Genomic DNA, 27,854 nt, shown 5'->3' on the forward strand with positions numbered 1-27,854 from the left:
CACCCAGTATGTCACATTAATAAAAACAAGAGGGGCAGTGGGTTAAAGCCTCTGCCTTGGACTCAGGTCATGATCCCAGGGTTCTGGGATCGAGCCCCGCATAGGGCTTCCTGCTCGGTGGGGAGCCTGCTTCCTCCTCTCTCTCTCTACCTGCCTACTTTTGATCTCTGTCAAATAAATAAATAAAAATCTTTAAAGAAAATAAAAAGCAACAAACTCGCAAGCGTTATTTTACCTAAACACTTTAAAACTGAGCGAATTCTAGGACACACCTTGCTCGCACTATTTCATTTTATTTAGATTTTATTTATTTGAGAAAGCATGAGCGGGGGAGGGGCAGAGGGAGAGGCAGACTCCTGGTTGAGCAGGCCCCCAGGATCATGACCTGTGCCGAAGGCAGACCCTTAACCCACTGAGCCACCCAGATGCCCCCCCAGTACTTTATTTTTAAAATGCTATTGGACACCCATAGCAGATTTAATATAAGAGTATTTGGACTCAAATGTTAGCTCTGAAGAGATCAGACACTGTTTTATGCAAAGCTATTAAGTCACAAAAAGTTATGACATGGCAATAATGTAGCAGTCTTTCCCATTACCTTTAAATCATATCCTGTTACTCTGAAATACTGCATAGGCTAGCCTGTTTCTTGCTTCCCTAGTGTTAGGGTGTACCTGTTGTCACATGTTCTTCCTGCCTTCATCCCCTGCCTCTGCACCCTCCAGAATGGCCCCCTTCCGTGTTTGACCACACTGGTCTTCAAGGCAGAGCGAGGTCAATAAGCCCCTGTGGCCCTTCTTAGCTCTATTACAATATTATATTCCATAGGTTTTTGTGTGTATCACATATATGGCATTATAATGCACTTTTTGGAGCCAGGGTAAAAAATATTTGACATGTTCTCCAAAGAGCTTAAGGAACTGCTGATACAAAGTAGTAGCTTCAGAAATAGGTGTTGAAGGGCGTCTGGGTGGCTCAGTCATTAAGCTTCTGCCTTTGGTTCAGGTCATGATTCCAGGGTCCTGGGATCGAGCCCTGCATCGGGCTTCTTGCTCGGTGGAAAACCTACTTCTCCCTCTTCCACTCCCTCTGCTTGTGTTCCCTCATGCTGTGTCTCTCTCTGTCAAATAAATAAAATCTTAAAAAAAGAAATAGATGTTTATTAAATAATCTCTATAGGGAAAAAAGACAGTTCATATGCAGCTTTGACCTTCACAACTAAATAGTGGTCCCCTCATGTTTGTTGTGAACAGGTGAAAATCTGCGCGCAGATGTTCACTTGAGGAGGTTTACTACGAACAAAGTAACAGTCCCAATGGAGATGGCATTAGGGGTGGGACCTGGGAATCTGAATTTTAAGAAACTGCACAACTAACCTTGAAATGCAATTAAAAAAAACCTCATTGCTAGTTGCTAATCCAGTACCTATTTACACACCCCCCCCTTACTAAAAACTTATTTTTTACAGGGCATAATGTACCCAGTTGCAAACTACATTTCCCAGACTTGCAGCTAGAGCAGATATCAGACAGTTTTGACCAATAAGATGTTAGTAGAAGTTGCTGCGTGTGATCCTCTGGGAAAACTTGTTTTTTTTTAAGAGTTTATTTATTCCTTTATTTGAGAGAGAGAAAATGTGTGTGTGTGCACGAAAGAGAGCACGAGCAGGGGAGGGGGAAGGCAGAGGGCAAGGGAGAGAGAGAATCCCAAGCAGACTCTGCAATGAGCATAGAACCCTGACTTGGGGCCCAATCTCATGACCCTGAGATTGCCACCCTAGCCAAAATCCAGAGTTGGATGTCCAACTGACTGAGACACCCAGGAGTCCCACCTCTGGGAATACTCTTAAAAGATAATCAAACTCGGCCAGCACCAGCTCTGTGCCTTCCGCTTTTCCCCTTCTTCCTGCCTGGGGACCGTAGACCCCGTGTTAGAAGCAAGCATCCATCATGCAGCTAACAGGTGATGAGCGTGAGGAGGAAAGCCACACACTGAGGATGAATGGCTACGTGGAGAAAAAGAAGGAATGTGGCTCTCTGAAGCATCGTGGAACCTTAGTACCAGGCCTGAATTGCTTACTTCTAGGTTTCTTATTCCTTAAGAGAAATCAAAGTCCTATTTGGGTAAACTACTATAAGCTGGGTTTCCTGTTACTTGGGCAAATGCAATTCCAACTGATACAGTAGCTATACAATCAATACAGTAAGAAACTAGAGAGCTCCATGGGCTCCATGTAGAACCTGGGCAAGAACAAAGCGGAGTCCATCACACAAATCAGATAATGAACAAAAGCTGGGGAGAGCTGAGAGATACAATGAACACACACTCACCTCTGTCAACAACAACAGAAAAGCAGGTAAAAGCTCCAGAAGAAACATAAAACTATATAACAAAGTCAACTTTTGTTAAACAAAACCATGCCATGATTCTTTGAGCAAATGGTGGAGAATTTTGACCTCGATATTTGGAAGAGGTTTTGTTTTTTTTTTTTAAGATTTTTAAATTTATTCATTGCAGAGAGGGAGAGCACGAGCGGGGGTGGGGGGGAGTCAGAGGGAGAAGCAGACTCCCTGTCGCGGGGCTCAATCCCAGGACCTCAGGATGATGACTTGAGCTGAAGGCAGAGGCCTAACGGACTGAGCCACCCAGACACTCCTGGGACGTTCTTTTTAAGTGCCCAAGTGTAGGGACCAACAATTACATTTACTTTTCTATAGATCCAGTAATTCCACATGGTTCTATGGTAAATATCATGTTTTTTTAAGATAACGGTAGTATTTTAATACTATTACTTTTCAACATTTCGATATAATCCATAGACTGAATTTATAGTTACAGAATGTAAATGCCCAAAACCTTGACAATAGAAGTTTGGCCTCAGGAGGAGGAAGCAGAGGAGAGGGGTTGGTGTAAGCGCCTTCATCTCCCTGTCTTCTGTAGTATAGAGCCACTGGAAACTTCCTAACATTGATGGATCAAAAATGGAGGTCTGGGTATATCATATGAAGTTATGTGAGTAAATATGAGAAGAACTCAAAATAGTATGAGCAACAAAAATTGAGAAGTATTGGGCAGGGGAGGTGAGAGGTGGATCAGTGTGGCTAAATTCCTCATCTTTTCATAGCAGAGTAACATGAACTACCTGAACCTCATAAAATGAGGTAAGTATATGTGTTATAGTGTTATCGTCCCAGCTACAAATAGAATTTGGTAACAGTGGCTTCCTCTGGCTGGTGGCCTTGAGGATTTGGGAGGAGGAGGGAGAAGAGAGCTCCTTTGTACTTGATATCTTTCTGTATTATTGAAATTATATTGATTTCCATGTGCGGGGGCGCCTGGGTGGCTCAGTGGGTTAAGCCTCTGCCTTCAGCTCAGGTCATGATCTCAGGGTCCTGGGATCGAGTCCCGCAGCGGGCTCTCTGCTCAGTGGGGAGCCTGCTTCCTCCTCTCTCTCTCTGCCTGCCTCTCTGCCCACTTGTGATCTGTCTCTCTGTCAAATAAATAAAAAAAATTTAAAAAAAAATGAATCTGATTTCCATGTGTGTATTCTTCCATAATTACAATATAGCATGTTTTTATTTTTAAAAACTTTTAAAAAGATTTTATTTGACAGAGAGAGAGACATGGCAAGAGAGCAAACACAAGCAGGGGGAAGTAGGAGAGGGAGAAGCAGGCTTCTTGCTGAACAGGGAGCCTGATGAAGGGCTCAATCCCAGGACCCCGGGATCATGACCTGAGCTGAAGGCAGCTCGCTGCTTAATGACTGAGCCACCCAGGTGCCCCTAAAACCTTTTGATTCTGACAATCAACTGGTTTGTGGAGCCATTGAATCTTGGGAAATGTCTGAGTTCAAACACCCCTGTGAACTTTTACTCCAATATAGTCATGGGAAGGGATGAGCAAGGTGCCTATTGGTCTATCCATGGGTTTCAATGTAAAAACAGGCTTTTAGAAAAATTTTGCTCAAATTATTTTCCAAAACAACAAAATTTAGTTAAAAGAACAGTGTTTTGAGATTGTTTAATGAATCATTTAAAAATGAAACTTTTTATTCCCAATAAAAGTGAATTTTAAATATAAAACATTTGCTTTACTTTGATCTGTATATAAACTTTTTTGTCTCTGAAAGTCTAGAGCTGACAAAAAGTGTAGCAGCAAAAAAAGACACTAAAATAGAGGTATAGCTTTGCAACCTTTTGCCAATTTAATGTTTAAAGAAGGTGCAGAAATAGGAACTATGAACAGAAATAACTGAAATGAGGAAGGAAACATCTGCCTAAGCAACAAAGGAAACCCACAGAAAGAACCTTCTGATAAATGAAGGAATTATCAGACTGGATGAGGACACAATGGAAAGAAAATTCTCACCTAGTTGTAATTCTGGTTTGTCATTTATGGTGATTCCCAAGCTGGTATCAGGTACTTATGAATTTGAGTCCTGGTAATATTTGCAAGCTCAAAATTCTAGAAATGACTTTTGATCCATTTGTATGGACAAGTTTCAGAGTCTTGATGATTACCAAGGAGAAGATAGTTTTTTTAAATCTGGGAAGAATAGGGATTTCTATAGGGGCATGGGGCAAACAATCAATGTCTTTAATTAGTTGAGCAACTATACAGAAACAAATATGTTTGTGACTAAAAGAGATGGACCATGGAGAGGCAAAGATTTGGTCTGTCCAAGGCAGTTCCCGATCCTCTGGATTCTGTGTGGCTTGCAGTGGCTTCTCAGATGCTCTGCATTCCCTGAGCCACAGCCACTGTAAAGACCACCATCTTCGGGGACCTCCCATCCACCACCAGGCAGATCTCAATGCTGCTTGCAGACCAAGGTGAGGTGCACAAAAAGTTAGCCTGGCTTTGTTAGGAGCAAAACTTTGCCACAGTTGACTGAACCTAACTCTCTGGGAAGAGGAATAAGATGCCCAGCATCAAAGGAAGCCAAGTTTTTTCTGAACATTTCATTCCCTTTCCCCAACCAGCACAGTGCCCTACTGCCTCGCTGCTCTTGGCCAACATTCTTGTGGGGCTCTTGCTCCAGATATGCTTTTCTGTAGGGAAGGCTGGAGTAGTGAACCTTGGGTGCTCCTTGGTCTCCAGACTTCCCTATGGATGGCCTATTGGTGTTTGGGCATAGGGGGAGGCTAAGAGAGTGAGAAATGTCCAGGAAGACTCCAGCTTCTTGATTTGTGCATTTGGGAGGATGGAGGTGCCATATACAAGGACAGGGGACCTGGGTGACGAAGGTCAGTAGTGCTGTTTTAGAAATGCTGGTTTCCAAGTGTTCTAATGCACCCTAGTAGAGGTGAGAAGCAGGCACCTGGAGGTAAGGGCCGAGGGACAGACAGGAGTACAAAGACAGCCCTCTCCTCATGGATCTGGTGTGCAACAGGAACAGATTTAGTCAAGGAATGACAAACATAAATATCAACAAAGTTTCATGAGAATGAGGGAGTGATTAAAAGGTACTGAGTCCTTCTGGGAAATCCATAAAATGACTGAAAAATTTTCATGAACACAGTGACATGGAGCTCCCTGGGGACCTTCACGGGAGCTCGTCTGTTTCCAGCGATGGAGTCAACGCCAGACAGGAGTGGGGTAGGGTTCCAGAAGTGAGGGCAGAGCACAACTCCTCGGACAAGTGTACCGGCAAGGACAGAAAGGAGGTCATAGCTGGACACACACAAGGGTTTCAGGAAAGGTTTTTTGTGTTTGTTTTCAGCTCAGGGGTTGTGTTTATGAGAAGAGAGCGGCAAAGTGAAAGACCATTTCTAGGTGCCAGGATGTGAGGGAAGGTGTGATAATCCACACCTTAACTTTTCTGAGAAAGTGAGAAATGGGATCCAAAGAATGTCTTGGGCAGGCCAGGCATTCTTCTAACTCCATGGAGGCCAGGGATGGTGGAGGGGGCAGCAATGGTGGTCTGGACCATGCATTACGGTCTGATGGCTTTATTTTTCTTAAACAGAGGCGAGGTGTCTGCGAGGAAGCCTTGACAGTGTCTTTGCAGGGGATGGGAGGAGAGCCAGGCAGGACCAAGGGCCATCTGTGCTTCTACTGGTGCCGCTGCCAGGCTGTGTGGCTCCTCCCACGGTGGCAGGTGCAGAGAACCCAGGTGGAGTGCACCTGGGCTGAGGCTCTGTCACATGAGTGTGACAAGGACAGAGGAGCAAAGATGTTGAGCGTAACTGGGATAGAGGAAAACGGAATTGCAGCTGGATGAGAAGGGACGGGAAGGAGGGGCGCTAGACTGGGCAGATAAAGCAGGACAAAGGCAGGTCTTGGAGGTGATAAAGAATGGTCACAAGGGAGCCTCTGGAGGGACAGCACTGGGTGGGATAGGTCATCCACAGGGAAGCTCATAGGTGATGGCAGGATGTGGGTGGAGGGATTCTGTAATCCTGGACAGGTATGGCCAATGGTAGGAGCCTTACAGGAATAGGTTTTTTCTTCTTTTTCATTTTCCTTCCTCCCTCCCTCTCTTTTTTCCTTTCCATTCTTTCTACTAGAGAAAGGGGAGGAAGGCCCTCATTTTCCTACCCAGAAATCTCCCAGCCTCCTCCTTTCCTGTGGTTACAGAAAAGACCAGCCCCTCCATGTGCACTCTGGGTCCTGCCCCATCTCACCTCACTTGGATATCTGGTCCTCTCTTTCCATGGTTACTTCTCTGCTAAACCATTCTCACTCACAAAGATGCCTCAGTCTGCTGTTCCTTATGAATACAATCCTCCAACTCTGTGTCTGAGGTCCCGGGCCTCTGCCCATCCCTGGGCTCCGCAAGACACTTGCAGTGTTCTTATGCTCAGTAAAGTATGCCCAGCTGTGCTGCTGCTTCCATTTGAAAAACCTAACTTATTCCTACTTCCTCCCACCCCGGGTCACCTCCATGTCCATTCCTCCCCGGCTCTCAGGGACAAGCTTCTCCAGATCAGTTACTATGGATCTGCTGCCTATCACCTCTTCCTCACTTCCCATTCTTACTTCAAACCCGCTGACTGCCCTGTAGCTCTGTCTCCCAGTCCCTGAGGTAAGGTCCTCCCACGGAAGGATTAGTGTCTTCCCTGGGGTAAAAGCGGGGGACACTTTTCAGCGCTCTGACTTCTCAGCAGGCTTTGTCAAAGCAGACCACACCCCACCTTGGGAAACAGTTCTTCACTCAAACCCCAAGACATCCCCCACCCGGAGCTCTCTGTGTACTTCTCTAGCCGGCTCTGCCCCTCATCCTTTACTGATTTCTCCGCCTCTACACTCTACAGTTATTTCTCTACGGCTCTCTGCGAGGCAGTGCGTCCAACTCCATGGCCTCAAACACCATCAGTATTCCAACAACTCGCAGTTACTACCTCCAGCCTTGTCACTCTTGGGGAGCTTCAGCCCCACATAACCCATCAATGCAGATGGCACTTCTCCTCGGATTCACATGTCTAAAGCGCAGCTCGTGATCTTCACCACTTCCCTGCCAAACTTCTCAAGCCTCTTTGTCTTAGAGAACGGTGCTCAAAACCATCCGGTTGTTGAGAATGGCCACCTCGGGGTCATCCGTGATCCCTTCCTTCCTCCGTCCCAACTCCCTTGAATGAGTTTTCCCCACCCCGCCTCAAATGTCAAAGCCATTCAAAAGAGGCTTTCTGACTGCAGTCTAAACTGGCGTCCCCTGTTCCATGCTCACAGCATCCAGGCGCTGGCCGCAGCTCTCCCCTCCCTTACTAAGTCCCAGAGGCAGGCTCAATAAACCTGCCGCAGAGACAGGGTAAACCTTCCCCAAACCAGGGGCAGCCTTGCCCCAGTAGGGCTCCGGGCCGGGCGTAAACCTCCCGGAATGACCTGGGAGCCAGGACCTGCACTCGCCCGGGAAGGCGGAGGCACCAGCGGCGGAGCCAACAACCGCCCTCTGCTCCGCGCGGCTTCCGGGTCACGCCCCCGCCCCGCGACCCGCGCTGAGACTCCGCCCTCCCAGAAAGGGGAGGAGCCTCTCGCGCCGAGCTGGGCGCGGTCGCGGTCGCTAGGCCCCACAGAGGCCCGTCCGCCGTCGCCGGTTTAAGCCCGGAGGCCTGCGGGTCACGTGCCGGACGGGGTGGGGGCGTGGCACCAGGAAGCGGCCTCCGCGCCCGCTCCCATCGCGGTCGCCACCGCCCGGCTCGACTCGCCGCGTCCCCGTGCCGGCGCCGCTCGCCTCGCTCCACGCTGGCGGCCGCCCCCGGACTCCCCGCCGCAATGGCGGCGCCCGCTATGGGCGAGGAGGACTACTATCTGGAGCTCTGCGACCGGCCAGTGCACTTCGAGAAGGCGAACCCGGTCAACTGCGTCTTTTTCGATGAGGCCAACAAGCAGGTCCGGGCCGGCCCGCGCCGTCCTCCCCGGCGCGGCCCGGCGCGCCCCGCCCGCCGTCCCCGGCGCCCCAGGGGCGTCCCGCGAGCAGCCAGGCCGGGTGCCGGGGTGGGGGCCAGGCCTGGGGCCTCCCCTCGGGTCCCGGCGCGGGAGTGGCGCCAGCTCCGGGCTCTTGGGTGGGCAGAGGAACCGGGAGCTACTTCGGCGGGGGCTTTCTCCTCCAAAGTGACAGCTGGGTGGACCCCGAATATGCGCCGCCCACCCAGCACGCCCTTTGGCCGGTGTGGTCAGCTGTTAGCTCGCCAGCCCTTTCGCGGCTCCTTTGTTGTCTTTGTCACCAGTTACCCTTGCGGTCGAGAATTTAGACGTTGAGATTACTCTTACTCTCGGAATTTTGGAAAGGGGGGAAAAACAGTGTGAGGAGTAGCAGGAGGAGCTCAAGCGCATCAGAGGCGCCTTTGCTGTTCCGGATTAAAGTGTGTAGCCGCTGGCACCCCGGTCCAGTCTCGCACAGTGGACTGCACTCGGGTATAACCTTTTTGGTCTCTGTGCTCTTGTCCTTTAAAATTGAGGTGAACACCAAGCATCTGCAGTTTGATAGATACCACGTTAGTTGAGCTGAACCAGGAGTGGGTGTAGTAGAAGTAATCACCTGGAGGTGGGTGAATGTGTCTAAAAGTCTTCCAAAGTTCAGGCCATTAACGTTGCTTCTTTTCCCTCTCAGGTTTTTGCAGTTCGATCAGGTGGAGCTACCGGGGTGGTAGTTAAAGGCCCAGATGACAGGAATCCCATCTCATTTCGGTAACTGTTGACATTCACAGAATAATAGTCACATATACACATAATGATGTGTTTCTTTTTCTCATTCAGAAAGTGGTTTTAAAAAGTTTGTTCCTTGGCTAAAGTGTATACATGCTTGCAAATCCCTGTGCGTAGAGAGACGCAAAGCAGACAGCTGCTGTGCAGTGTTGCTGGGACCTGTCAGTACTTAGTGTCAAAGTGAAGTGTGTAGAGTAGTTCTCTCTTGATTTGGGAATCAAATGCTCCAACATAGGGAACCCACTTCCTGGCACTTGAAATTAGCAAGTCAGTGTACTGATTGCGCTCATTTCTGGCATCCTGACCTAGGAGGGCCTTCATTTCCTCCTCTGGCCCCAGTCTTTTCAGGCTGTGTGGGAGGTGGAGGAGATTCCTGGTTAGAGTTTCCTATATAATAATCTATATTAAGGAAATCGCAGCTTCCACTAAAGGTGATTGGCTGTCCCTGTTTATGCAAGTTGAACCAGTGTAATAATGAATCGTACTTCCTTTCACTTTCAGAAGTACCTCGATTTGGTTGATAAATTATCTGGTCGTTAACTCCTGTGATTACAAAAGGGGAAAGTACAGTGTGGGTCCTCAGTTCAGTGGTGACTTAAATTTTTTTGCAGGTGGCCTGTGCTAATAGAAAACAGTTTTTGAAGTAGAAAACAGATCACTCATTTGTTGGACAAACACTGATTGTAACCTGTGTGCTAGGCACCAGGCATGAACAGCCTGGTGCCCTTTTGCAGAACTCTCAGTTTAGTGTGGGAGACAAGTGTGTAGACACATTCTGTTGATTGTGCAAAGTGCTGTAATGGCACTCCTTCAGAATTTGGGCGCACAGAAGAGATGAGACATTTATCTTGGGTAGGCCAGGAAACAGATGGGGAAGGCCTCCGAGAGGAGGGAGCCTTTGAGCAAAACTTTAAAATTTGAATGGGATGATTCTACATGGGGAAGAGAGTAGGCCTTCCAGGTGGAGAGAACACCGAGTGTAAAAGCGAGCAAGCATGGTGTCTGAGGGAATTCCAGGTCTGTGTAACTGACACTGGGTGTCCTTGCAGGGAAGAGGAGGTGGTGGTTTGGCCCCTGGCAGGAGTCAGCTTGAACCTTATGTATGGAATTAGGGCTTTATCTTCTTACTGAAAATTTGTAAGATGGGGCATGGCATGATCTCAGCAGTGCTTGGAAGGATCATGCTCTTCACAGCATTGAAGCCTCATTATTCGGGAGCATATCAACGTCAGGGATACCACTGAGCAATGATTGCAGTGGTCTGAGCCAGGCATACTAAAGACCAGACTGAAGACAGAGTAGACTGGTATCTCATGGGCACTCAGGAGATGCCTAGGGAAGTCTTGGGTAAGTTTTGATGGTCCTTTGGGTGTGGAAAATGAGAGTGAGACCGTGATGATCCACATTTGGGGGGTTAGTAGGGTTCGAGGAGGAAGATACTGGATTTACCCTCTTTTAAATTTTAATTTTATTGGCAAAAATTTTAGCAATTTTGTTTATATTTAGAAGTTTTGTTTTTTTTTTTTTAAGATTTTATTTATTTATTTGACAGAGAGAGAGATCACAAGTAGGCAGAGAGACAGGCAGAGAGAGGAGGAAGCAGGCTCCCTGCAGAGCAGAGAGCCCGATGCGGGGCTTGATCCCAGGACCCTGAGATCATGACCTGAGCCGAAGGCAGCGGCTTAATCCACTGAGCCACCCAGGCACCCCTATTTAGAAGTTTTATTGTGGTAGAATTAACCGCATATATTTAACGTATATAGTTGATGAATCCTGACATGCGTAACCGTCTCCACAATCAAAAGTTGGCTGGCGCTGCTCTGTAATCTGTCCCTTGACTTCCCTTTGTAATGTCTGTTTGAGGTCCTGTAGGTTGGGAAGTAAACAGGAAAGCTTACACTGCTTCACACACACTGCTCCGAGAGCGGTGGGGTGGGGGAAGGGGGAAGGCGGTAGTGTCTGGAGAAGGTTGCTGTGAGGGTATTACTTAGTTATGTCTCAGATGATTCTCACCGGAGAATGCATCTGTTCCTGATTTGTCAGTCGCTTGTTCACCACAAAGCTGTAAAGTTCATCAGCAACTTGTTGCGAGTTGGATTTTGTTGTTTGAAGAGAAGTCCTGATAGTTTCAGAAACTTAATTTTCAACTTAAGATTTGCTGCTTCCTTGAGTATACAACTTTGCTCACAGAATGCTAGATGCTAGAATTTGGTTATTAACTTTAATTCACAACATTTTTTTTTTCCTTAAAGAATGGAAGACAAAGGAGAAGTGAAGTGCATTAAGTTTTCCTTAGAAAATAAGATATTGGCTGTTCAGAGGACCTCAAAGACTGTGGTAAAATATTTTTACTTAATTATTTCAAGTTTTATTTATTTAAGCAATCTCTACACCCAGTGTGGGGCTGGAACCTGTGACTCCGAGATCAAGCCTCACAAGCTCTTCCAGCTGAGCTAGCCAGGTGCCCCAGGACATACCTTTAAAGGTAGCGTAGAGGAATGGACATTAGAAGTACATTAGCAAGAGAATGAATTGCAAAAAACAGTGTTAAAGGAAGCCTTTATTATTTTAATACCATGAAAGTTATAGTTCTGTTGTATTATATTTCAGTTTAGAATTCTTGAAGGACATTTCAAGGGATAAATACTTATGACCTTAGTTTGTCCTTTTTGACTTAAATTTTTTTTTTAAAGTAATTTGGAGCCTCAGGCATCTTTTGTTTTGATAGCTAGCTGCGCAGATTATGTGAGGTGCGAGGTGCGTTTTTGGCAACTTGGTGAATTCGCTTTACCTGGAATAGCTTCATTTACTCACTTCTTGCATCTTTGAATGCTTGACCCCCAGGAACAGACGATCAAAGTTGGAGCACTGTTTGGCCTTTTTGCCTTTATAAGTATTCACCATCATCATTTGTAAAGTAGAGTAAAAGCTGTTGGGAAGAGGCAGAATCTGATTCTCTTCTGCCAGGTTTCATTGCTGAAAGTTTTGGAAAGCATCTTAGAAGATGCAGCAAGACATTTCTCTGAAATCAATTGATTTTCAGTATCAGTTTCTAAACTCTTAACTGAATATATATATATATATATATTTTTTTTTTTTTTTTTAATTGAGTTGTAAGGAGACGGATTGTCCACATTGGTCCTCTTAGTTTTCTTGTCTTTTATCAGTTACTTTTTGATGACTTTAAATTTGTCTTTTGAAAAAAAAAAATGAATTTGTCTTTTGTCTTGTCGTCTATCAACATAGGTTGGCAGTATGCTGCTTGATCTAAATTTTCTCCTTGTTTTTTCTTTCTCTTCCTTCCTTCCTTTTTTTTTTTTTTTTTTTTTAAACTTTTCAGGATTTTTCTAATTTTATCCCAGATAGTTCTCAGCTGGAGTACACTCAGGAGTGCAAGGTATGGGCCTGGATCCTTTCCTGGCTGCTGGCCATTTCCCTGTGCGGTCCGTGGTGGAGATGCAGTTGGGGGGGTGGGGGAATTGCCCGCGCAGGCTTGGAGGCAGGCCGTGCATCACGCTGAGACCTGCTGCGTGTGGGCTCTGGTCTCTGGGTTACAAGCCTGTTTCTTCTCTGAGATGGAATCGGGAGGACTCAGTGGGTGACGGGATGTTATGCTCAGATCAGTGTCAGCACTTTGAGAGGCCTGTGCCCTTCTCCCTGTGCCGGCTGCGTCTCTGGCAGGGACCCTGGATTCCTCTTGGGAGGTTTTAGGAAGAGGAGTTTTTCCCCCTCTCCTGATGTTTCCTTTCCTTGATTTGGTGTCCCTGTTGTGTCCGACCTGGGCTGGACCTGGGCTGCTCAGCACTTGCTGAGATCCTTTAGGCCTTTATTTTTTCCTAGTGCCTGTTGTGCTGTGGCTAAGAGAAAGCCAGCTGTCCTTTGATTACTTAAGGTAGAAGCTGCGGTCGGTTACTGTTTTCTGAAATTTTAGGCTTTTTCCTCCGTTCTTGACCGAAGGAATCCAGACTCCGGGGCTTCAGTGAGGTGTTCCAGGTGGAAATTTGAGAACATTGTATTGCTCAAAAGAAAGTTTGATTTGTTAACAAGTAATCAAATCCGCGTAACTTTTAGTAAAGAGTGATAGAGTATTTTAAACTTTTGAAGAGAGTTTTACAAACATTTTTTTATTAAGAAAATTTTTCGTAATTCTTTTTCAGACCAAGAATGCCAACATACTAGGATTCTGTTGGACCAGTTCTACTGAAATTGTCTTCATAACAGATCAAGGAATTGAATTTTACCAGGTATTATGTTGATCACTTATGTTCACAGGGGAAAAGGTCTGTGATGGCAGTTTGGCAGGCTTTTGAATTCAGTTCTGAACAGATAGTTTGAGAGTCTAGAGTTTTAGTCTCTTGCTTATTAGGTGTTTATTCTTTTTTTCTAATTATAAGAAATACATGCTTTTTATAAAACAGTTAAACATTACCAGGGTATATGGAAGGTAAAAGTCCCCCCTGCAATAATCCCTAGAAATAACTAGTATGAAAAGTTCAGTATATATTTCTTTTCATACATATGTACAAACTTTTTTATTTTACAAAAACAGAATGTTGTATATAAACTTTTGTGGCTGGGTTTTTTTGCATAGTAGTATGTCTTGGACATATTGTCCATATTTTATTCTTTCTTTTAAACAATCTTTAAAGTTTTATTTAGTAATCTCTACACCCACCCAACATGGGGCTTGAATTCACGACCTTGGATCAAGAGTCACGTGCTCCCCCCACTGAGCCAGCCAGGCGCCCTGTCCATATTTTATTCTGACTGAATAGTATCCTGTTGTGTGAATGTCCTGCAGTTTAGTTTATTCCCTGTTGATGAACCTCTGGCTTGTTTTTATGTTTTTGTGATTATAAATTCTGCAACAAACATGTTTGCAAACATTTCTTTATGTTCTTGGGTGAGGCAGTTCTTGGAATTACAGCATAGGCACGAACTTCCAAAAAACTGAGCAGATATTGCTAAATTTATTTTTTTTTAATTAAAAACTTTTTTTTAGCCTTTATTTTAAGTAAGCTCCACATTCCCCGTGTGGCTTGAACTCATAACACAGAGATCAGGAGTTGCTTGCTCCTCTGAGCCAGCCAGGCGCCCCCACACTTTCAGTGTCAATGTAGGAATCTCCATTTCCCATATTTTTGCCAGAACTGCATATTATCAGTCCATTCACGTTTATTCTGGGTATTAACCCTTTATCAGATCAATGATTTGCAGATGATTCCCATTCCTTTTCACTCTGTTGGCTTGACTTTGCAGCTGCCTCATCAGCTCGTAACATGTTCCAACTGCCTGACCTTGAGAAATGCATCTGAGAGCTTTCAGTGGCGCTAATCTGGAGGGTGTTAGGATCTCGCGGGGTTGAATTTTGTCAACCTCATGAATGCAGTATCATTTAGAATATAGGGATGGAGAAAATATGCCTGTGTAAGCAAACTGTGAGATGTTAGTGCCACGGGACTTTGCTGTGGGCCCTCATCAGAGCCTTTGTAATGACCACGGGTGAGAAACCACACAGAGCTGCACACGGGGTTGTGTATATATGGTAGCGCGGAGAGGACAGTCACACAGCTTTCTGTTCTCTGTAGTGGGAGAGTGTACATTCACATCATCTAGACAGTCTTCAGCTCTTCAAGAAATAAGTTAAAAAGAAAGAGGATGCTAGCTCATCCTTATTTTGTTCTACCCAAACTGTCAAGATAGCCAGGCCTGCCGACCCTGACTTCCGTGTCATTTCTCGAGCGCAGTGTTCTAGGAGCATTAATGTCTTGGGGCTCTACACTGTCTTCCTTAATGTATCAGAATATTTATAGTATATTTGAAACTTGCCTTGACTGTAAAATATTAGGTTTGCATGCAGTGTCTCACGAACACGATCGTTAGCAAAAGGAAGCTGCTTCCGGGCTCAGTGCTAACTGCTAGGTGGAGGCCAGGAGGAAGGCCGGTGCTGTAGGCTGGGCGGTGGCTGATTACACACGTGGGGCTCTGGGGCTGGTGGGGGGAGGGGGGAGCGGCGGCACAGCTACTCCTTGCCCTTTGGTGGATGGCACCCCAGAGTGAGAGCGTGGAGGCTCGGACCAGGCCTTGAGGTGACCTGGCCTGCCTGGGCGGTAACTGCCTTAACTGGTGTCTGGGCCTTGTTTTCTTCTCGGTGAGGTGTCCGTGGTACCCAGGTCTCAGGGGCATGCCGTGAGTAGATGAGCCAAGATTTGTAAAGCACTGAGTGCCTGGATCAGTAGCTGTAACAAAATCTTTTCAATTTTATTTAGTGGTTTTTCCTCCTGCTTTTTATTTTTATTTTTTTTAAAAGTTTTACTTATTTATTTGATGGAGAGGTAGCAAGAGAGGAAACACAAATGGGGGGGGAGTGGGAGAGGGAGAAGCAGGCTTCCCATCAAGCAGGGAGCCCGATGCGAGGCTCGATCCCAGGACCATGGGATCATGACCTGAGCCGAAGGCAGACACTTAACCAACTGAGCCACCCAGGCACCCCTGTTCTGTTTTTTTCTTTAAATATTTGTTTATTTTAGAGAGAGTGTGAGCTTGGGGGGTGGGTAGGGGCAGAGGGAGAGGAGAAGCGGACTCCCTACGGGGCCTGGAGCTCTACCACTCGAGGTTAAACTCAAGACCCTGAGATCACCACCTGAGCAGAAACCGGGAGTTGGACGCTCAGCCGACTGAGGCACCCAGGCGCCCCTGCTTTTTATTGTTTTCTTAATTTCCTATCAGTTGTCTTCCATTTGACTGTTTTAAACTACTCTGTTCCCTGAACTTTGCTTCAGGTGTTACCAGAGAAACGAAATCTGAAACTCCTGAAGAGCCAGAATATCAATGTGAATTGGTACATGTACTGCCCCGAGGGGGCTGTGATCCTGCTGTCTACCACAGTGCTCGGGAATGTGCTGCAGCCCTTTTATTTTCGGGTAAGAGAGAGCCTCTCCTTAGGAAAAGTCCCTCCCCCTCCACCCCTTCCAATTACCTCCCAAGGTGTCAAGTACTTCCAAGGGGCAAGTTCCTCCAACCGGTGAGCTCACCATGTCTGACCTCTAGAGGGCACACTCTACCCTCCTGTCACCCCAAGAAGGACTCCTTGTGTGGGGAAGGACCCCAGGGAGTAAAGGCCATGGCAGGACTTTGGAAAGGATGGAGAGGCATAGTGTGTGCATAGCCTCACTGGTGTTATGTAGGGAATGCTAAAGCATCAGAGGGGTTTAATCGGCTTTTCCTGATACTTTTATCACCTGAACAGGCTGGCACTATGTCGAAGCTGCCCAAGTTTGAGATTGAATTACCAGCTGTGCCCAAGTCAACCAAGCTGAACCTTTCTGAGAGAGACATCGCGATGGCGACCATGTATGTCTTTTGAGATAATTCCTTCTTGAAATTGCTTTTGTGCGATGGAAGTAGTAGAAGTGCATCGTAAACCCTGTGGGACTGGCCTTTGACACATGACCAACATGCCCTCTTGTCCTTTCAGTGCCTAGATTTTATGAATATAGAAAACCTGCCATGGGCCTGGCATTCTTTGCTGATTTTACTACCTTTGTGACCTTAGGAAAGTTTTTCCACCATCCTAGCCTGATAAAATGAAAACATTGGGCCAGTCTATTTTTTAGGTGTCTTAGTTCTAGAATTTTTTTTTGTTGTTGTTCTGTGAGTATCTTATCAAGGATTTTCTTTTAGCTGACATGTATCCTACTTGCTCTAAAGAAGAATGTAGTTTTTTATCTAATAAACATGGAACTGAATTACTTAGGTCGGAAGGTATATCCTCATTTGTAAATGCAGATCATCTCAATTTTTTATACTTCGTTATGGAAGTTTTAAACACACAGGGAAACTGATACAAAGCATATCGCATGTACCCCTAACCCTATTTAAAGGGGTCAAAATTTTGTTCCTAAATAATTTCCTAAATAACTTTCTTTGGCCTAAAACAGTGGCTTTGAAGTTTAACATTTTTTAGCTGTTAGAATGCTTTTTTTTTTTTAAGGCAATCTTCTGTGGCCTCCTGGTTTGGAGAATAGGTATGATGAGAACAGGCCTTGCGCACAAGCAGCAGGGATCCACTCCCTCCCTTTTGGTCTCATCCTGGTGGCAGACCGGGTGCAGTACCGACCTCCAGAATAGCGGTGCGCGTGCGGGAACTGCTCGCAGCGGTCTGGCTGTGAGGCTTGCAAATAAAGATGATTCTGTTGCCCTAGTATCAAGGAACATACTTACTACATAAACCTTGGAAGTTACTGAAAGTTAGAGAAAATGAAAATGGCCTGAGTTTATTACTCAAGAATAGCTATTAACACGTATTGCTTTCTAGTGGTTTTGGACTTTGTGTTTGTGTTTCCTTATAAAGGGTTGTGATTGAGTTATATATAGTTTTGCATTCCCCCATTTCGCTTTATAATTGGCTTTGTTTTCTTTTTTTTTTTTAACTAACTGCACTTTGTAAATATTTTTGTTGGCTGTGAGATAACTCCATTAGTGAATTTGTCGTAATTAACTCTGATGGCCTCCTACTTCAGCATCTAGAATGGAGGCATTTCAAGTGGCCCGATATGACATCTGTCTCTCTGTTCTCTAGATATGGACAGCTTTACGTTCTCTTCTTGAGGCACCATTCCCGGACCTCCAATAGTACAGGAGCGGAGGTAGTCCTCTATCACCTACCACGGTATGTTTAATGCTGTCCTCGTTCTCCGATTTTAAAATACGAACTAAAGCTTGCCGATCTATTTTTTGACCTTTGTGTTATCCAACAGAGAAGGTGCCTGTAAAAAGATGCACATATTAAAGTTAAATCGGACGGGGAAGTTTGCCCTCAATGTGGTGGATAACCTGGTGGTGGTTCATCATCAGGACACAGAGGTGAGAGTGGTGTGTGTGTTTCTCATCCGTCAGGGTTGCCGAAAAGAGTTGTGAAAATTGACAAAACATTCAGAACGAAGACTAGAAAGTGCTTTTCACACCAAAGCTTTGGTCTTCCGGATGCAAATGGGTTTTGTATTCTAGATGGTTTAGGAAAAAACAGTGATTGCCTCTCTGTTGATTACAGTGAGTGAAAGACTATTCCAGAAAGAAGCACGTGTGGATATTCGAGTCTGGCCCAGTTATTTGGTTGACTCAGCTAAGCTGGGAACTTACTGCAGAGCCACAGTCTTACATGACTGTGTGAGCTTGGTGCTTCCTTTGTGAGGATAGATGATAATGCTGAGAGATAATGGTTTTGAGGCTCTGTGGCCCAAGAGAAAGACTGGGACCGGTCCTGCTATTTTCTGTGAGGTTGGCTGGATATCTGGTCATAGACAGGCTACTTCTGTCTCACGCCTCCTGCAGGGTGGTGACCCCTTTCTTTTGACTAGCGAAGGTGTCATGAGTTAAAGTGAAAAAGATTTGCTGCAATCACTTCGAGCTCTTCAGGGTCTGCCCGTCGTCAGCACCAGGAGTGTGGGTGTCTGCGCGAGCATGCGGAGCAGGGTCCCAGAGTTGTGATACCCCAGCACACTCCTCCCTCCTCAGAACCAGCCTGCAGGGGTGTGGTGCGCACAGACTCTACACTGATGGGAATGGCAGGATTCGAGAGAATGGAAGGGGCAGGCTGGGTCCATCGTGGCCTGTTTCGGCGTTGAGTTTTACTTTTCTCTCCACTGTAGACATCGGTGATATTTGATATCAAGTTAAGGGGCGAGTTTGATGGCACCGTCACCTTCCATCACCCGGTTCTCCCAGCACGCTCCATTCAGCCCTACCAGATCCCCGTGGCAGGTAAGCCCCCGCCAGGTGGTTGGAATGAGGTGGGCTAGCGAGGGTTCCCAGGTCCATGTGTTCTGGGGAGGGGTGATTTTGGTGTTTTTTTTTTTTTTTTTTAATGAAAATCCTATTAATCATACCAGTAAAATTGTGTCGTTGTGAAAAGCATTTTATAAGACGTGTGAATCTTCTTTTGAAGAAAATGGAATGATTTCCCTGAGCTTTCAAAATGGAAAGTTGGGAGGGGCTCCTGGCTGGCTCAGTGGGTAGAGCGTGCGACTCTTTGGGGTCTCGAGTTTGAGCCCTATGTTGGACTTGGAGCCTACTTGAAAAATAAGTAACTAAAACAGAGTCAGGATTATCCACTGAAGCTGAGAGATTTTTTAGTTGTTTAATGATTGAATACACCCTCCATTTTTCGTTTGCCTGTGCTCTGTAACCCTGAGATTAGAAGTGGCTGCTTCTGGCTGTATTTGAATGTGGGATCACTTTTCCTTGCCTTTCTCCCATATTGTGTGTCTTGGCTACCTAGTAAATACTGCGTTTTCTTCTCACTGGTTGACCCCGGAAGAGGTTAAGGCTGTGCTGCTTTGGTGTTTTGAGATCTGCCCTACATGAGGTGGGAAGAGGAGGAAGTCAGAGAAGAGAGGAGGTCAGGATTTCCGTGAAGGGGAAAGAAACCGTTGGGCTCTTATTTTTGCCTTTCCCAGTGTAATTGATTTCAAGCTAGAGCTCACAGGAATACCATTCAGCTCTCTTTTAAAGGAGATGGGAGGGTAGAGTAAGCTCGTTGAAATTTCAGTGCGCACAACTAGTCAGAAGGGCACACGTTTGGAGATTCGGTGGCAATGTTTTCTCCTTAAAAGGGATCCCTTTTAGATAGTATTGCGGGCTTGGGCCCTGCCTGCAGTCAGGAGGGGCTCACGCCTGTCAGAGAAGATTCCAGTCAGGCTGCGGCTCAGAGGCCAGCAAGAGCTCTGCTTCCAGTTTGCCTGCCTCGACTTGTGGATCAGCCGGAAGCTTGATAGCTCTCTGGAAGCACTGGGGGAGGAAGGAACGAGTTCTTACGTTTGATTAAGTCTTTTGTCTCTCTGTGTTCCTTCCAGCATCTTCCTTTTCTTGAATTCACAGTGTCAGGATTAAAAGAATAGGATGTGTCTGGGCACCTGGATGGCTCAATTGGTTAAGTGTCCCACCCTTGATTTTGGCTCAGGTCATGATCTCAGGGTGGTGAGGTCCAGTCCTGAATTGGGCTCGCACTGGGCGTGGAGCCTGCTTAAGATAACCACCCACCCACCCAGCCCCATGTGCTCGCTATGTCTCAAAAAAAAAAAGAAAAAAGAAAGAAAATGGGTTGTGTCAAATGTTTATCTTGTATCTGCTGCTTACTTGGCATGAAGGTAATTGCTGGTGAATTGGAGGGAAACCAGTTCCAGACATTAAACACCTTCTGCTCTGTTCCAGTGGTTTGGGACCAGTCAGAAGGCAGTCAGGTTCTAAGCGGCTGGTTACAATCAAATGCCAGGTGTGATCAAAATAACAGTCCTGACAAAGGTTAATAATTCAAAGGTTCATTGAGTCTTTGGCCTTCAGAGTGTGGGTTGGTAAAGCATCTTTTACAGTTAATGACTGTTTGCCTTGTTTTTCCTGCTAGACTGTAAGCCCCTTGCAGGCTTGTGGCATCTTTGTACCTTGCCCGCCCTGTGCGGTTGCAGGGCATGCTGGCAGGAAGAGCTTGTTAGGCTGTTTTGAAAGAGGACGCCGGCAAATTTGGGATGAACCAGCGGCTGTCATTTCCTCTTCTGTGTTTGGTCTTGTTCCGCCAGTGTTGTGGAGCTGACTACACGTTAGGATCACCTGGTGGGGGGGCAGTGCTTTAAAAACCAAGGGCCTCTGGCTCTCTCATGAGAGCAGTTAAGTCCACATGATTGGAGGCCAACATTGAGGCCCGCATGTAAGACCTTCACCCTCAGGTGGTAGATGTAAGTGTTCTTTGTCTTGGCTTATCTGACCCATGGGTCCTCTCATCTTTTGGGTGGTTTTGGGTGATTTTTCCAGTGAGCTGATTAAAACCTGTCTTCTGATGGTCCCTGGGTAGTGGGACAGAACTGGGAATGATGTTTAGTTTGCCGAGCTGTGTGTCACGGAGGGCTGCCCGCCTGACGCACAGGCAGTGTAACTGGTCATTATGAGTCCTTGTCACGTGGGATTTGATATTGAATCATCCAGAGATGTTTCTCAGTTCTTTACTGTGCATGTGTAAGTGATGAATCACCTGTGGTTATTACAGAAGAATTACCAACTCTGAATTCTTGATACTTTTCCCCTTCTTGGGAGGACATTTTCATGGATTGTTCTCGACTTCCGTCTTCCTCCTTATACGGGTTATCAGTAGGACAAGAGAGTTCACTCCTTCGTCATTTAACCACAGTTGAATAAACATTTACCGAAGGCTTTTAAAAGTACTGCATTTCACATCCTAAGCACGGGTATTGGCATGATTTTCTGATGGCATCGTCCTTGCCCACTTGTGTTTTTTCCATTTGCAGGTCCTGCTCCTGTGACCAGCCAGTCTCCTGTCCCGTGCAAACTTTGTATCCTTTACAAAGACCTTGCAGCTGGGCGCAGAAGGGAAGCTCTTGTCCTCTTTTATATTGGTGTCTGAGAGAGGTCCTGTGGCCTTCGCCTTTTCACTGTGAAAGATCTAAAGGCTTTGGAGCCCCCAGGAGAGCATTTCTCACCACCCAGGGCCAAGGAGCCTCTGCAAGTAGGGGGCGGGGCGGGCAGTGCCAAACAGAACGGGGGCTTGTCTTTTGTTTCCATCTCTTCCTGGTTTACCACTTCCTATAACATGCAGATTCTTCATCCTGGATTGTCTTTCAACCCGACATCATCATCAGTGCAAGCCAAGGTGGGTCAGAGGGGGCGGTCGCTAAGTTAGACAGTACTTGTTGGCTTGGGATGACAGAAGTAGCCAGTGCTGTTTTCGAGGTGAATCTGAGAGATGACCACTCCCTTCAACCCCAAAGTGGGAGGATTCTTCACTTTATACTCTTTATTATTGTTTTATCTTGAGCATGTTATTTTTAAAATTAATAGCTAAGAATGGCCATTTCCCTGCTTTTGGCCCATTCCACTCTGTCCATTCTGAAAAGCCAGATCCCATAGCACAGTGCACAAGGCCCTCCCTGCCCTGTCCTGACCCCCCACCCCCACCTCCACACCCACGTGTGCCTGAGCCCTTTTCTGTTCTGGCTGCACAGAGAGGTGTGCTCCTGCTTCCCACGGTGCTGGGGAAGCTCCTTTGGGACGCTAGTTGTCTTCCTGGTAGCCCCCAGCCCCTGTATCTTCCATTAGAGGACGTCCTACATCCGTCTTCAGTCATCCGTGAACTCTCCTGTCTCAGCCCCCGGGATTCTCAGGGCGAGAGTCAGCCCTGGTGCCCGTGAGAGCCACTTCTCTCGTCTCCATCTAGCTCTGAGCAGCTGTGGGAGAATCGAGAAGGTGATCGCTCAGATCATATTTAATGCAGTGTTAAATTCTCTTGTGGAACCCCAGTTGAGAAAGGCAGTGTGGATGTTCGGGAAAGTTATGGATCGGTGAATGGTGAATTACAAAATTCCCTTGGGAGTCTCCGGAGTTAACATTTGACTGAAGAACCACTGTGGGAGAAACCAAAGTATAGGACCCAGGTTCATGCCACACGTTAACATCTTTTTAAACCTTCAAGGCTAAAAAGGCTAGGTATAGGGACGGAACTGCTCTGAGTCACCCCCACCATTGGCCCCTCTGCCCCCGTTTTGAGAGCTACACCATTGATGCCCCAGTGATCAGAGAGGGTCACCTCGGCCTAAGAAGTCATTGAGCACGCGGCTGTAGTGTGGCTGTCAGTCCTTCCGTCAGGTGCGGCCTCTGTGTCCGAGGCTGCGCTTGGTAAGACCAGGGTCATATCAGTGCTGTGCAGGATGCCCCCCACCACCGCCATGAATGGTTCAGGGGAACCACCTTTTGTGCTTTTGTTCTGATTTGCATCCTGTATGAACTTTGCTGCCTCCTCCACCCAGGCTACCTCTGGAACCTCCAAGTGAAGCTTCAACCCATCGTAAACCTCTTGCCAGATAAAGGAAGACTGATGGACTTTCTCCTCCAGAGAAAGGAGTGCAAGATGGTCATCCTGTCTGTCTGTTCGCAGAGTAAGTGGACCAGTCCTCCCCGCTCCGTCTGATTCTGGGGTTGGACCTGTGCTGCTCACACCTTTCCTTGGGAGCCGGCCCCATTTTTGTATCTTGTGTACAGCCTCGTCCTTCACTTGAAGGGTGGATCATTTAACCCCCTGGAAAGGCAATGAAATAGCAACGTGAATTGTAGTGACTTGGGGACAAAAGCTAGATGGTTCTAGGTGAGAGCAACCCAGATGCCGCTGGGGCATCTGAGGGTTAGGGCACTGCCATCCCCAGCCTGAAAACAGACATTTTCCAGAATCCAAGTCCCTCAGTACAGAGATCTGTGAGCACTTTCTGCTGAAACCGTCCATAGCTACTTTTTCTAGTTCCCGGGAAGGGCTGATGAGTGAATTCTAGGCTTTAGATCTCTGAATGATTCCATTTCTCTGGATGCCCACTGGAGGTGGGTTTGCCCTGGTGGCCCTTTGAGGTTAGTTCTCTGCCCAAGCAGCACATTTGTGTTCCAAATGGACGTAAACTCGGCTGACCTGTGTGAACGTTCTTTCCAGTGCTGAGTGAGTCCGACAGAGCCACATTACCTGTGATCGCCACGGTTTTTGACAAGCTCAATCACGAGTATAAGAAGTACCTGGACGCGGAGCAGAGCTACACAACGGTAAGCTGTGTGGGCTCCTCTCCGCCCCTCCCCCATGTTTCCTGAGGAGGAGGCAGGACGCCACTGAGGCCTGCGTGCTGGCAGGGTGGGGAGGTGGGGGGCTCGGTGGCCGCAGTTGGGGGGCAGCGGCTTCAAATGTGTGGCCCGTTAGCTTGACTCCGCGTGCCACTCCGTGCCTTCACCTTCTGTTGTTGGTTCTGATCTGTGTCAGATCTCACATAGGATCTTAGATCCTTGGTCTTACCCGTTTTATGGATAAGAACACTGGCTTCAGCTTGGCATTACTGTCTACATCCTCCTGCTAAGTCAGAGCCTAGACTTAATAAATTAGAAGTATAATAATTTTGCCCTATCCCCTTACTTTTATAGCTCTTACAGCCTGAAAGGAAAGACAGGTTCACGTCGGCATTCTGTCGGCGTTCTGTCAGCATAGCGATCAAGTATTAGCGCCATGCTCTCACATGGCACGTTTGTCGTGAAGGCCCGGAGACATTCACATGGCTCAGAACCAGGTTCTGCTATGCTGTTAGGATGAGTGGAACAAAGTATTTCACTTCAAGGATCTGATGAGTCCTGAGACTTAAAACAGAAGTGGTTTTAAGCAATGAGAAACCCAGAACTGCCCTCCCCTTTAGCTCCTATGGGTAAAGGACTGACACAGGCTCCTGAAGGCCAAGCGACCTTGGAGCGTGCCTGTCCCTGTCCTGTTAGACACGAGGCTGAGCTCTTCCAGAGCCTTCCCGGCCTTGCTGCTGATCTGCACGGCTGTGGGAAGCAGGAGGGCTGCTCCCTGTGGGTTTCTGTGCACCCCTGCTCCGGCTTCCAGACTTCCTCAGCCCTAGCCCTTGCTAGTCGGAGCCTCTCGGGCCACTGTAGCTCCGCACGACCTGCGCTGGGCAGACTGCCCTGCAGAGTCGGGTGAAGCAGTGCATCATGTCACAAAGCTCTCCCAGTCTGTGGCATTCAGGGAGGGCTTACTTATCACTTGGACATCCAGACAATTTTATACGTGGTTTTTTGGTTACCGCAGGATCAGGACTTTATAAAAAAAATGCAGGACGCCATTCTGTTTTTATTAGGTAACATCAGAAAGTCTGTGATTCATTAGGGATTTTAAGGTTAAGAAAATGTGTCTTCAAGAGGGAGCGGACTTACACCTTTTAGTTCCATTCACGAACAGTAGCCTGTTCTCAAGACAACCACCTCTACCTTCCCAAACCCTGCCTCAGCCTGCACGGGAGAAATCGTTTTGTCCAAGTAGCACGTGCCACCTTCTCCTCCCATTTGAGGTTCACAGGATCTAGAAATCAAGGCTTCTGGGCTTATCGAGAAGATGGTTCAGATCACATTTGCCAATGTGTCGTTCAGGCACTAGAAGCTGGGCAGAGCCGGAGCAGTCCCCTTCTCAGGAGGCCGGTGCGGACCCAGGCAGTGATCGATCAGTCCGACATGTACACCCACGTCTTGTCGGTGTTCACGGAGAAGAAGGTGGGCGACGGGGCCCCTGGAGAGCTTGTTTGTGGGGAGCTGAGGAAAGGAGTAGAACTCAGAATGCGATTAGACCAACTGGAGGTATCTCAGGTGAAGACGTAGTGCTAGTAGTTTGACTTCCGATACTCAGGCCAGAACGTGACCGTGGATGGGGAAGGTTCTGGGTCTGTGCAAACCCAGCAAAACAGAACTGTGGGCCAGATTCATGTGGAAACGAGGGGTGGAGAAATAAGCTGCAGGCAACCCCCTTGCGAGTCCTCGGTGTTTTTAAGACTTTCTTCTCCTCCGTAGGACATGCCTCACAAGTTCGTGATCGCCGTCCTGATGGAGTATATTCGCTCGCTCAACCAGTTTCAGATCACAGTACAGGTACCTTCCAGTCAGCAGATGTGGTCCCAAGTTAGAGCAGCAGGGGCCGCACACCAGACCCAGGATACGGAGTGGCTTTCCCGACACCACCGTGTTGTCCTGAGGTGGGAGGAGGGGCGTTCCGTCAGGTGTCCTGTGGTCACGCAGGGGACAGAAATCTGTCCCCTTCCTCATGGAAACACGTACCCAGCCCTTAGAACAGCTCGGATCCTGGGCCCCGTAGCCTCTCCTCTGGTGCAGATGGGGGATTGGGAAACGTGCTGTCTTCCCGTCTGTCCTCAGCACTACTTACACGAGCTCGTCATCAAGACGCTGGTCCAGCACAACCTCTTCTACATGCTGCATCAGTTCCTGCAGTACCACGTCCTCAGCGACTCCAAGCCTTTGGTATGCGGCCCCCGTTTCTGTTCGTGGGCTTCGGGACTTCACATTTAACCTCCTAACGTTTGATGCTGAAGCCAGTTTGAAAATGTGTCTTTCAGGCTTGTTTGCTCTTATCCCTAGAAAGTTTCTACCCTCCTGCCCACCAGTTGTCTCTGGACATGCTGAAGGTAATCCTTGCCACAGCCGCGTTCGGAACTGTGTGCCTGTCTGCTCCTGTCGCGGCACTTACGGGCCCTCTCTCCCTCCCTCCCAGCGACTGTCCACCGCCAACGACGAAATCGTGGAGGTGCTTCTTTCCAAACACCAGGTGTTGGCCGCCTTGCGATTCATCCGGGGCATTGGCGGCCACGACAACATTTCCGCACGAAAATTTTTAGATGCCGCGAAGCAGACTGAAGACAACATGCTTTTCTATACTATATTTCGGTTTTTTGAACAGCGAAACCAGCGTTTGCGAGGGAACCCTAACTTCACACCAGGTGAGGCTGTGGCGGCCGTGAGAGCCGGGGGGGGGTGAACAGACTGGCAAGAGCAGGCTGGCGGCCGGGCCTTTCTGGGGGGCCTCCTAAGAACTCCTGGGTTAGTTTTCTTAGAAACAAAATTCCATCTGCCTGTGGAATCTGAATCCTGCTCTGGTGCAGTTAATGCACTTCTGGTGTGGTCCATGCCACTGATTCGAGAATGCTGCTTTCTGAGGAATCAGGGACAAGACAGGAAATGGTGACCGGAAACCGTGGCTAAGGCATGTCACATGGCCTGGGCTTACCACTGTTGGTCTTAGGAAACCTAGGCTAATCTTAGCTCTTTGTCTCCCAAGTTATGAAGCCTCAGGCATCTAGCTTCTTTAGGATGGAGAAGGAGCATGTGAGGTTGTGTCAGGCCCCCCCGGTAACCCGGTGGGTGGCACTGCCAGGACAGGCAAGCCACTCGTGTCTCAAAGCAGGTGGCAGTTTGCTGGGGTTGTGAAGGTGCCCAACAGCCCTGGCAGCAGCTGTATAAATGAAAAGGACAACTCAGCAGCTTAGGAAAACAAGTGTTTTATGAAAGAAAATAAGTTAAAACCCCACTGTACATATCTATGAGCTGTGAAGCGTTCATTCTCTTGTTTTCCTCTTTTTGTGCCACATCTGATGAAATCTGTATTTCCTTTATAGGAGAACACTGTGAAGAACATGTTGCTTTTTTCAAACAGGTTTTTGGAGACCAAGCTCTAATGAGGCCTACAACATTCTGAAATCACTTGCTAGTTTTTTTTATATATATATAAAAATGTGTACAAAGTTAATTTATTGCATTAATAAAGCTCTTTAAACTATAAAATGTTATAGTAAAGTGTATCTACAACATCCTCAAGTGTTACTAAAAATATGGTATAGAACTTGTGTGATGGCTTACTCCAAAAACAAAGGAAAAACATTGCATTGATTGGCCTTTAAAAAGTGTCAGGGAGCAGATCCCACTCAGCCTCGCTAGCATCCCCTCCGCCTGCCCAGGTGAGGGCTCGTTCCCCGAGACCGTGGAGGGCCCCTCGGCATCTTGGAGCTGCCTTCAATTAGGTAATACTGCTTCACATATCAGCTTGTGGTCTGGAGTCGAAAGCTCTAGGGCCGAAGCTGCTGCTGTTCGAGCCTGCTCTCCACATCTGCCCTGACGACATGGCAACTGTCCCACGGTAAGCCCACCGACCCACACAGTTCAAAGTCCCCAGACCTCGTAAGAGGCTAGAAATTTAGGAGCTGTTCTCGCTCTGTACCTTTGTATCGCTCTTGAGTGGACAAACTTTTGGCTTTATTTATGGATGGGCCTATGAGGGATTAAAAAAAAAGGCAAAAACAAACTTCAGAATCGTTTCTTCAGGAGAAAAGGCAATCAGGTAG

The 27,854-nt window shown here is 47.2% G+C and overlaps 2 protein-coding genes across 2 annotated transcripts in view; one reads left to right on the top strand and one right to left on the bottom strand.

The window, feature by feature from the left end:
- The first annotated feature begins 7,978 nt into the window (after positions 1 to 7,978).
- Positions 7,979 to 27,297, top strand: RMC1 (regulator of MON1-CCZ1). The gene is made up of 20 exons (XM_046024505.1): positions 7,979 to 8,331; positions 9,053 to 9,129; positions 11,400 to 11,484; positions 12,488 to 12,544; positions 13,305 to 13,391; positions 15,930 to 16,070; positions 16,397 to 16,500; positions 17,729 to 17,818; positions 17,907 to 18,012; positions 18,798 to 18,909; positions 21,444 to 21,488; positions 21,752 to 21,805; positions 22,959 to 23,087; positions 23,627 to 23,733; positions 25,102 to 25,221; positions 25,516 to 25,593; positions 25,876 to 25,980; positions 26,076 to 26,144; positions 26,231 to 26,456; positions 27,132 to 27,297. The coding sequence occupies exons 1-20, from the start codon at positions 8,215 to 8,217 to the stop codon at positions 27,209 to 27,211; spliced, it is 1,989 nt and encodes a 662-aa protein (XP_045880461.1). The 5' UTR covers positions 7,979 to 8,214; the 3' UTR covers positions 27,212 to 27,297.
- The window catches only part of NPC1 (NPC intracellular cholesterol transporter 1), a 50,566-nt gene continuing 49,710 nt past the window's right edge, over positions 26,999 to 27,854 (bottom strand). The window contains exon 27 of the mRNA XM_046024352.1: positions 26,999 to 27,781. Coding sequence (XP_045880308.1) covers positions 27,699 to 27,781 — 83 coding nt within the window. The 3' untranslated portion in view covers positions 26,999 to 27,698. The remainder of the gene's footprint in view (positions 27,782 to 27,854) is intronic.

The sequence above is a fragment of the Meles meles genome, chromosome 12, assembly GCF_922984935.1.
Source record: "Meles meles chromosome 12, mMelMel3.1 paternal haplotype, whole genome shotgun sequence".
NCBI lineage: Eukaryota > Metazoa > Chordata > Mammalia > Carnivora > Mustelidae > Meles > Meles meles.